The 11,840-nt window shown below is 29.1% G+C and overlaps 1 protein-coding gene across 1 annotated transcript; it reads right to left on the bottom strand.

Annotated features, from left to right (window-relative positions):
• Window positions 1-752: 752 nt before the first annotated feature.
• LOC145764155 (serine/threonine-protein kinase 38-like) lies at window positions 753-5,914 on the bottom strand. The gene is made up of 9 exons (XM_082575750.1): window positions 5,442-5,914; window positions 4,845-4,967; window positions 4,676-4,759; window positions 4,354-4,477; window positions 3,651-3,908; window positions 2,748-2,936; window positions 2,291-2,486; window positions 1,893-2,005; window positions 753-1,620 (listed from the first exon to the last, which is right to left on the bottom strand). Exons 1-9 carry the CDS (start codon window positions 5,640-5,642, stop codon window positions 1,526-1,528), a joined length of 1,383 nt encoding a protein of 460 aa, XP_082431876.1. The 5' UTR covers window positions 5,643-5,914; the 3' UTR covers window positions 753-1,525.
• Between the last annotated feature and the right edge of the window lie 5,926 nt (window positions 5,915-11,840).

The raw sequence follows: 11,840 nt of genomic DNA, 5'->3' as shown, positions 1-11,840 counted from the left end.
TTTGGTCTTAATCACAAAAAAATCAATTATTAACTGAATACTACCCAATTTATTTTTAAAATTGCAAAAATAATACCCTAGGTCCTTCCATCACGCTTACTGCTTAACGTTTTAACTGCATAGCGTAAGTATAGGGAAAACTTAAACGCACGACGTATATGTGTGAATAAGCGCCTTAACGATCCTTGTTATGCCCTAAGGCTAATGCACCACGTTAAATTTACCAATTTTCAGGCGGTATAACCTATACTAAAAAATATAGATTACAAACCCACATTTAATCGTTTTGTTGATAAATAAAATAAACAATAACGAACCACTATCAAATAGACAGGGAAACCTAAATGTTACTTAGGTCTCAAAATAGATTTTTCGCGGAGTTACAAATAAGTTTTCACAATACAAGTGCTGCCCTAAAAATAATATCGATAACACAAAAATTGCGGTTTTTAAAACCATCTTGTTTCGAAGTCGGATTTTATTAAATTTTAACAACAAAAAATGGGGTCGTAAGAGTCATTAGCTAAATTTTAAAAAAAAGTTGAGTAAAAATACATATTATTTGTTAATATTTTTAAGGTATCTGTAGCAGGCTGAACAAATCAAAACAAAATACCTAGTCTCTTTTATAAACACGCCCCATTCATATATAACATATATATTTTATGTCATAGACACACCCTAGTCAAATAGCTTACAAAGGTGAGTTAAATTTATTATTTTTCAAGATATGCTACAAAATGCGAACGACAAGCTGATTACACTGTTTATTAAATAGCATAAAGTAATTTAATATACAACGCACTTTAAACGGAAACAAAAATGGAAGTACCACTAAAATATTCAAAAATAAGTTGTGCAAAGTCGAATTTTTTAATTACTCAATGCCAAATCAATTGTAATGATTGCTAAAGTAAACAATGAAGACATAAAAATATAACACAAAATGCCTTTAAATATTATAAGTTGAACCAAAAATTTATTAAAAAACCTACAGGCCTTATCACTTTTTCAATATAAAAATATATATACCATTTAATTTTTTTGTTATTAAAAACACAGAAATCAGAGCACAACAAATTACACTGCAAAAGCATCACATTTAAAATACAGTGGAAAAATCCAGAATAAGTTTATGTGATTTTTAACTGAATTGACTTAAATTTTTTCAAAACATGAGTTAAATTTTTTGTTGTTTGATCAATTGAGCATGCGCCACCTAAAACTAGTTTAATAAAAAAAAAATAACAATGCAAAAGTAACAATTTTAAAAACAACAATTAAGTGCGAAATTTAAACTTAAGCAAGAAGAAAACAAATTTTAATAGAGAACTAGAAAAGTAACTACTTTCAACAATGTACAGTATTAGTAATACATAAAGGATAAAAACTAAGTGATACTAGTGCCTTCCTAAAACTAATCGAGACACTGGCCAGGTCTGTTATGTTACGTTACTACAATCAAAATACGTCCACCCACTTTATAAAGTCTAACCTCACATGTGCACAACTTTCTTTAAGTTTGTTATTGCAATAAAACACTTCCTCTTTGCGTCAAGCCTTCAAATCGCTTGTAAGTATAGTTAATAAAAACCCAGTCTTTTGCTTCATCAACTTGGTCTAAAAAAGTTTAAAAAAATTAGCAAAGCGGTAAAACCAATTTGAACTCAAACACTTTTTTAAGAAATATTAATTCAATAAATTATTACATTAAATAAAAATTGATTTGTGCTGATTAATAAGCACACCACTCTTGATTAACAATTAAACACCAATTTGATAATAATTTGACTTAAATTACAAAGATATTAAACTTAATTGTTAAATTAATCTAATAAGTAGTTGTAGTTATAAGTGAATTAAGTCATGTAAACAAATATATGAAAACCTACCTAATTTAAGGTCTGATTCCGGAAATTCGTCAAAGTTTGATGTATCAGTTAAACTCAGAACAGACATAGTTATCGGGGCTGGTCTATCTCTTATGTGTTCCCAGTCCACATGGCTTTAAAACAAGATGTTTAAGGTGCAATGGTTAAACTACTATTAATTTATTACAAAAATAAAAGCATTATAGTTCAGTTTTAATCCTTAAAACAAGCTTTTTTAACCATTTTAATGTTAATTAAATTTACATAATCATTGTGTTGTAGGCTATATTATATATGATTTTAAGAAATATTTTTTACCCAAAAAGGGGAATTTTGACATCTGCTAATAAATCTAATAATTAATAAGAACACATCAATAGCATAAGTGCAACAAGTTTAAATTGTACCCTTGAACATACTTAAAAAATGGATGACTTTTAAGTGATTCCACTCCTGCATTTCCAAGCCTTGTGTCTGGCTCTGTACAAAGTGCCAAAATCAGGGTACGTGCAATATCTGATATTGGCACTTCATCAGGAAAAACTAAAGTTGTTTTCCAGTTCATAACCTTACGATACGTCTCTTGTGGGTTGTCAGAGCAAAATGGGGGATAACCTTAGAAATCAAAAAACACTAAAAATTTTTTTAAATCCTAATTCGTTTTGTATGTTGATTTATTTTATTAACATTACAATCCAACCAGATCAACTTTTTTTTACTTAAGCCTAATCCTAAGCTTTTGTTGCCAATCTCATAAAGATTATTTGGGTAAAACTTTTGGCCTTCATAACATAACAGCATTAGGTAAATAGAGCATTACAGTAAAATAACACCAAAAACCTAGAACCTAAGATTCCAAAAATACAATGTACTTACCAATAAGACATTCATACATAATGACACCTAACGACCACCAGTCACAAGTTAAAGTGTATCCAGAATGTTGAAAAACTTCAGGTGCAATATAATCAGGAGTACCGACAGTTGAATACGCAAGCTTTCGTCTTTTACTTTTCCAGGTTTCTGCCTTTCTTCGAGAATCATTTGCTGTGAGTGGGCGGTGAGCTGTAACAACACATGTTTATTATTAGACCAACTAGTTATACACAAACAGTAAAAAAAATTACTTAAGTAAAACTATTCTTATTTTTTTTAGTTCAAGTACAATAGGAATTTAAAAATACAAATTTTAATAGGTTCACTGCCAGATATTTCACAAATTTATGCCTTGATAAGTAGTAAATTGTTCCCAGACTACCTAACTATTAAAATAAATTGAATTTGTATTCAACATTGCACTTTATTTTTAATATTGAAAGGGAAACAATATAAACACACATCCCCAATGACTATGTTAGTGCATGTAATTACCATTAAAGTTTGTATTTAGGTTTAATAAAATTCATAAATTATAACGAAATTGGAGAATGATTAAAAAAATGTAGGATTTAATTAAAACAGTTCTAAACATAATGATATTAAATAATACATGTAAACAAAAATAAAAAGTATCATAGCATTGTCTTTTATAGATCAGTACACAATTTAAGGTTTTATTAGACTGTGGTTTACAAGAGAAGAGACTACATAGATGGTTAAAAAAGTTAAATTTAAAATAACTTAATGCCAAAAGAATATTAACTTTATATAAGTACCTTAAAATATTCAAAGTTTATTTTAATTTTTACATAATAAACCTATGGTTAAAAATAGTAAAAACATTACACCGTTAACTATATTAGCTTGTTATTACTCATGAATAAAAGTTTTGGTACTTACAGAAGTCGATGGGTTGAGCTTGTGAGAGGTCTCTGTAATAATCTGTTCTATGTGCTTTCTTTAAACCTGTGCATAATCCAAAATCAGATAGTTTTAGATGACCTCTGGCATCTATCAAAAGATTATCAGGTTTAACATCTCGATGGATGAAACCAAGTTCGTGAATTGAGTTGATGGCTAACACAGATTCTGCCATGTAAAATTGAGTCTGTTCGTCAGTAAGCGTGTCTTTGTTCATTAAAAGTGTCATCATATCTCCTATACATAAAAAATACAAAATTTAAAGACTGTAATTTTAACAAGCATATAAAATGCTGGGTTGTAGTTATAACAAAATATTCAGATTTACCAAATAAAGCAAAACATATTTATGACAAATTAATTAGAAAGTTTTTCTTTTTGGTATTGTTCGCTTGAAGTTATGTTTGTGGTTTGAAATTACCATATTTTAAAAATTTATTAAAACTGATATTATTAGGTTATATATATATGAGGCTATACAATGCGATGCTTTCAAAATACTTTGATACTATAAATAAAGTTGCAAGTAACTGATTGTGTAACAACACAATTAACAAATTCAAAACCCACTCTATCTAAAACACAATGTTTTCTGTCGACGCAATATTATTATAAACCAAACAAATTTTAAACTGCATAGTTTATGACTTGCAAACACTGTGTTTGCCGAACAATATTTTACCTCCAGGCAGAAACTCCATGATCAAATAAAGATTGTAAACATCTTGAAACGAATAAAACATTTTAACGACCCATGGATTTTCAGCTTCAACTAATATATCCCTTTCAGCTCTTACATGAGCCACCTGTAATATTGTTAATTAAGGTTAATTGCAAAAAAAAATTAAAATTTCAAACAGTTAATAATTGTGCGGCTAAGTGTTTAGTAATTGCAACAAAAAAAATAGCAAACCAGAACTAACATAAATATAAGTCAAAATTTAAATAAATACAAAAAACATAATAAATATCTTGGTAGTAATTACAAATAAACTAATCTTAACCTGTTCTTTCTCCATCATATCCCTTTTTCTTAACATTTTCATGGCATAAACATGTCCAGTGTCCTTTTTTTGCACCAAACGAACCTAAATTTAAAAAAAAAGATTTTAAACAATACTATATTTCAAAACCCTAATAGTTTTTAAAGGTAAAAAATCTTGTTCTATTTACCTCTCCAAAAGCACCTCTTCCAATAATTTTTAACATCTCAAAATCACTAAGACCCAATCGGGTTCTTTTTAGCCGCAAGAATTCAGTTTCTTTAATAGCATGTTGTTTTCGTGCTTCCTCCCTCTAATAAGATAACAAATAAATATCCACAAAGTAATTCACAAACGTTAGAGTTTATCCCAAAAACTAATATATACCCAAAAACTTGATTCGTTCTATTAAGATGATTTTGTCTTTTAATGCCATTAATGCAATGCTGAGTATTTAATTACAAAAAAGTAAATCACTTCAATAATAAATAAAATAGAAACATTTGGCAGGCGTACGAATATCTGATTTTACTGGGTTTGATCCCCACTGCTCTCATGCTGTGTTAAAGTAAGTTTCTTTAAACGGTATGAACTTCTGCTAAGCCAACACTTGATTAGCAGCTTAGTTATCAGGCATTTACAACCTATAATATTTTAAACTGCCCTAGGCAACTCCAGCAAGGGTAAGGGTAGCGGTAACTAAAGTTAATTTATGTTTAAGTTGTGATGTTGACCTTCTGACCTTTCAAAATCGAAGATTAATAAAAAAAAGAAAACATTTACATACTTGTTCCTCAGAAATATTGTTGCTGCTAAAAGCCCGCTCGAGAGCTTGCATCCGATCTTCTCTCTCAATTTGTTGGTTCACCAAGTTTGAATAAAATGTTTCGATTGTAACTTTTGCCTTTTTTACCTTCTCCATCGTGTGGTTGCTTAAAGAGGCGTCCAGGTAAGGCCGGCCATCCATTGCTAGTGGTACAAATGGCATTGAGGACCAATATTTATATGAATAAATATTAAACCCAAATGTTAAGCTTATCTTAATTTGATTTAATGAAATACCAGAAATAATTTGTTATTTAGATTTTAATTTAAGTCAAAGAAACAGACAAACTAGTTTTTAAAGGTTCACAATCTGACAATCTTAATTAAAAGCAAAAAAGACTTTGTCCATTAAATTTTTATACATTTAATACAATTGCACCTCATATAATAATAGTTAAAACTTGATCAAAAAATTTGTTAAAAAATTGACATACTACATGAAGAAGTTGACTGAAGTGTTAACATAAGGAAATTTACCAGAAAAATGATAAGAAAATTTACGTTCGTTAAATATTTAAATCGTACATACAGCAATGAGCTTCAAATTTTTCTAAAAAAACATAAAAAATTAATGCAAAAATATATATAAACTTTTTAAATTTTAAAATGTTTGTTTTTTATAAAAAATTTTAATATTTGTTATTTTGTATATGTATCAGTAGAATTTATAGTCCTAATTTTTTTTGTAACTTGCAACCCTTAATTTTTCGAAGACCATGAAGCACAAGTAATCCTAGAAAAAAAAAATGATTAAATTTAAACCTTTAATGAAATAATAACATCTTTTAAATGAAAACTATTTGTGGATCATAAATCTGTTATAAAAACTGTATGTAGATTAGGAGTCAAATTTGACTGTGAAAAATCGGTAATACATTTGTTTTATATTTAAAATAGTTTATATTTAAGCCTAAAATCTATATATACATGCTCAATGCTAGTTAAACTTCCTGTAATTAAAACAACCCAATGTAATTAATTGTCTTTAACTTTGTATGTTTCATATAAACATTGTGTTTTACCGAAAACGCCAGAACAGGAATTACGTCTTTACTTACACAGTTAATAAATTGTTCATCTGAATCTAAGAATAGTTTCCAAAATTGTTTATCCACAAGTCAGCAAAATGTTTTTTATAAGCACCAATACAGAAGCTAGGCTAAATATATTATATTGAACTGTATCTTACAATTCATAGTTTTCATCAGTGATCTAAATAAATTAAATAAAAAAATATTTTAAACAGTTTTATATGCAATGGTAAAATTATCTTTTTTAGTTATTTTAATGCTTATCGAATCAACTTTGTCAGGTAAATAATAAATATATTTATCTAGATTCTAGACCATGTGTAAACCATTGGCTAGACTAATTTATCATTAATAAAAGTAGAGAAGGTTGATTTAAATATGCATTAGCCTACGTTTATCTCATTAAGGTTTTCAAAAATTTCATAGACCGATATATCGGGAAATACCTAATTAATCATATTTGGCCTTGTGTTTGTTAACACAATTTCAAATTAATAAAATTAATGAACTTCACCATTTATTTTTCCCCTTAAGTTTATTTTGCAATATGTTTACTTACTTATGCATTTTAGAATGGTTACGTGAGGGTCTCACAGACGAATATTTTATTTCCTCTTTAACTGCCACTCACAAAGAAGCTGACTTAAGATGTCAAATATTAAATGCTAAGCTTGCGCAATTTTCTAATTCTATGGTTTATAGCATAGTTATTAACAATCTTAATCTTCGTGAAGGTTAAACTTTTTTTTATAATAACTTACGACTTTGTTTTTAAAGCTTTTGTGAAATATAATACGAGCATGTCTTATAAGCATATTTAAAATATACTATAAAAAAACGCTTAGCTAAAGTTAGAAATTTTTATCAAACGAAAACTATTTTACAGATCATGAACCTTCGTACTACATCGGCTTAAATCGTTTTTCATATAATAATATGCAATGGAACAATGGAGAAATTGTTGAAAAAGGAAGTCCCCCGCTAGCAATGGGACAGCCGACTGGAGCTGTAGAAGCCAACAGTTGCGAAGCCTTGCAATATTTAATATTCTCATACGTTGGTTTTGCTGTTGGGTGTTGCAAAAAATTTCTTTATATATGTCAAAGACCAACAGGTAAACACTGACCTGTTTAGAAAACTATTTAAACACATTGTAATTCACATAATTATCAACATAAACAAATTCCAAAAAACAAACTGTTTTAGGTTCATATCCAGCCATTTTAGAACCAACTGACATCATTAAGGATGAATGTTATTTGCTCAATTCTACAGTAAATGTTAAAACTACAAAATATGTTAAAAGCACAAGTCACTTTAAAACTACAACAAAAGTTCCAATTTCAAAAAATGATAAAAATACAAAATTTGTTGAAACGACAAGTCAACCCAAAACTACAACAAACATTCCAACTTCAAAAAATATTAAAACTACAAAATTTGTTGGAAAGACAAGTCAACCTAAAACTACAACAAACATTCCAACTTTAAAAAATATTAAAACTACAAAATTTGTTGGAACGACAAGTCAACCCAAAACTACAACAAACGCTTCTAATTCAACAACTGATAAAACTACAACATTTGTTGATACAACAAATCTAACCAAAACTACAACAAACCATCCAACTTTAACAAATGATAAAACTACAAAATTTGTTGATACGACAAAACTACTCAAAACTACAACAAACGTTCCAACTTTAACAAATAATTGGTTACGTGAGGGTCTCACAGACGAATATTTTATTTCCTCTTTAACCGCCACTCACAAAGAAGCTGACTTAAGATGTCAAATATTAAATGCTAAGCTTGCGCAACTTTCTAATTCTATGGCTTATAGCATAATTAGTAACAATCTCAATCTTCGTGAAGGTTAAACTTTTTTTTTATAATAACTTACGATTTTGTTTTTAAAACTTTTGTGAAATATAATACGAGCATGTCTTATAAGCATATTTAAAATATACTATAAAAAAACGCTTAGCTAAAGTTAGAAATTTTTATCAAACGAAAACTATTTTACAGATCATGAACCTTCGTACCACATCGGCTTAAATCGTTTTTCATATAATAATATGCAATGGGACAATGGAGAAATTGTTGAAAAAGGATGTCCCCCGCTAGCAATGGGACAACCGAGTGGAGCAGTAGAAGCCAACGGTTGCGGAGCCTTGCAATATTCAATATTCTCATACGTTGGTTTTGCTGTTGGGTGTTGCAAAAAATTTCTTTATATATGTCAAAGACCAACAGGTAAACACTGGCCTGTTTAGAAAACTATTTAAACACATTGTAATTCACATAATTATCAACATAAACAAATTCCAAAAAACAAACTGTTTTAGGTTTATATCCAGCCATTTCAGAACCAACTGACATCATTAAGGATGAATGTTATTTGCTCAATTCTACAATAAATGTTAAAACTACAAAATATTTTAAAAGCACAAGTCACTTTAAAACTACAACAAAAGTTCCAATTTCAACAAATGATAAAACTACAAAATTTGTTGAAACGACAAGTCAACCCAAAACTACAACAAACATTCCAACTTCAAAAAATATTAAAACTACAAAATTTGTTGATACGACAAAACTACTCAAAACTACAACAAACATTCCAACTTCAAAAAATATTAAAACTACAGAATTTGTTGGAACGACAAGTCAACCCAAAACTACAACAAACGCTTCTACTTCAACAAATGATAAAACTACAAAATTTGTTGGTGGGACAAGTCAACCCAAAACTACAACAAACAATCCAACTTCAAAAAATAATAAAACTACAAAATTTGTTGGAACGACAAGTCAACCCAAAACTACAACAAACGTTTCAACTTCAACAAATGATAAAACTACAAAATTTGTTGATACAACAAATCTACCCAAAACTACAACAAACAATCCAACTTTAAAAAATGATAAAACTACAAAATTTGTTGATACGACAAAACTACTCAAAACTACAACAAACGTTCCAACTTTAACAAATAATTGGTTACGTGAAGGTCTCACAGACGAATATTTTATTTCCTCTTTAACCGCCACTCACAAAGAAGCTGACTTAAGATGTCAAATATTAAATGCTAAGCTTGCGCAACTTTCTAATTCTATGGCTTATAGCATAGTTAGTAACAATCTTAATCTTCGTGAAGGTTAAACTTTTTTTTTATAATAACTTATGATTTTGTTTTTAAAGCTTTTGTAAAATATAATACGAGCATGTCTTATAAGCATATTTAAAATATACTATAAAAAAACGCTTAGCTAAAGTTAGAAATTTTTATCAAACAAAAACTATTTTACAGATCATGAACCTTTGTACCACATCGGCTTAAATCGTTTTTCATATAATAATATGCAATGGGACAATGGAGAAATTGTTGAAAAAGGATGTCCCCCGCTAGCAATGGGACAACCGAGTGGAGCAGTAGAAGCCAACGGTTGCGGGGCCTTGCAATATTCAATATTCTCATACGTTGGTTTTGCTGTTGGGTGTTGCAAAAAATTTCTTTATATATGTCAAAGACCAACAGGTAAACACTGGCCTGTTTAGAAAACTATTTAAACACATTGTAATTCACATAATTATCAACATAAACAAATTCCAAAAAACAAACTGTTTTAGGTTTATATCCAGCCATTTCAGAACCAACTGACATCATTAAGGATGAATGTTGTTTGCTCAATTCTACAGTAAATGTTAAAACTACAAAATATTTTAAAAGCACAAGTCACTTTAAAACTACAACAAAAGTTCCAATTTCAACAAATGATAAAACTACAAAATTTGTTGAAACGACAAGTCAACCCAAAACTACAACAAACATTCCAACTTCAAAAAATATTAAAACTACAGAATTTGTTGGAACGACAAGTCAACCCAAAACTACAACAAACGCTTCTACTTCAACAAATGATAAAACTACAAAATTTGTTGGTGGGACAAGTCAACCCAAAACTACAACAAACATTCCAACTTCAAAAAATAATAAAACTACAAAATTTGTTGGAACGACAAGTCAACCCAAAACTACAACAAACGTTTTAACTTCAACAAATGATAAAACTACAAAATTTGTTGATACAACAAATCTACCCAAAACTACAACAAACAATCCAACTTTAACAAATGATAAAACTACAAAATTTGTTGGAACGACAAATCAACCCCAAGCTACAATAAACGCTCCAACACCAACGAGAAATAAAACTACAAAATTTGTTAAAACCTCAAGTCAACCCAACACTACAACAAACGCTCCAACTTCAACAAATGATAAAACTACAAAATTTGTTGGAACGACAAGCCAACCCCAAGCTACAATAAAGGTTCCAATTTCAACAAATAATAAAACTACAAAGATTGTTGGAACGACAAGTCAACCCAAAACTACAACAAACAACCCAACTTTAACAAATAATAAAACTACAAAAGTTGTTGGAACGACAAGTCAACCCCAAGCTACAATAAAGGTTTCAACTTCAACAAATGATAAAACTACAAAATTTGTTGGAACGATAAGTCACCCCAAAACTACAACAAACAATCCAACTTTAACAAATGATAAACTTACAAAATTTGTTGGAACGACAAGTCAATCCAACACCACAACAACCGCTCCAACTTCAACAAGAAATAAGACTACAAAATTTGCTGCAACGACAAAACTACCCAAAACTACAACAAACGTTCTAACTTTAACAAATAATAAAACTACAAAATTTGTTGGAACGACAAGTCAACTCAAAACTACAACAAACGTTTCAACTTTAACAAATGATAAAACTGCAAAATTTGTTGGAACGACAAGTCAACCCAAAACTACAACAAACAATCCAACTTTAACAAATAATAAAACTATAAAATTTGTTAAAACGACAAAGCTACCCAAAACTACAACTTACGAGTCAAATTTACTAGATAATAAAACTACAAATTTTGTTGAAACGCCAAATCAACTACAAACTACAACAAAAGTTCCAACTTTACCAAATAATAAAACTACAAAATTTGTTAAAACGACAAGTCTACTCGAAATTACAACAAACCTTCGAACTTTAACAAAAAAGGGGACTACAAAATTTGTTAAAACGACAAAGCTACCCAAAACTATAACAAACGTTTCAACTTCAACAAATAATAAAACTACAAAATTTGTTGGAACGACAAATCAACTACAAACTACAACAAACGCTCTAACATCAACGCGAAATAAAACTACAAAATTTGTTAAAACCTCAAGTCAACCCAAAACTACAACAAACGTTCTAACTTTACCAAATGATAAAACTACAAATCTTGTTGGAACGACAAATTTACC

Source organism: Corella eumyota, chromosome 1 (assembly GCF_963082875.1).
Source record: "Corella eumyota chromosome 1, kaCorEumy4.1, whole genome shotgun sequence".
Classification (NCBI taxonomy): Eukaryota; Metazoa; Chordata; class Ascidiacea; order Phlebobranchia; family Corellidae; genus Corella; species Corella eumyota.
Note: the sequence above shows the minus strand (reverse complement) of the source record. Positions and strands in the feature narration are given on the sequence as shown.

Bases quoted from the DNA above. Each gene is read 5' to 3' on its own strand.
- LOC145764155 (XM_082575750.1), bottom strand. From the start codon at position 5,642: ATGCCATTTGTACCACTAGCAATGGATGGCCGGCCTTACCTGGACGCC. The intron at 4,968-5,441 runs GTATGTAAATGT...TTATCTTATTAG, and splicing joins ACAATATTTCTGAGGAACAA to AGGGAGGAAGCACGAAAACA. The intron at 2,006-2,290 runs GTATGTTCAAGG...CTTGTTTTAAAG, and splicing joins AAAAGTCATCCATTTTTTAA to CCATGTGGACTGGGAACACA.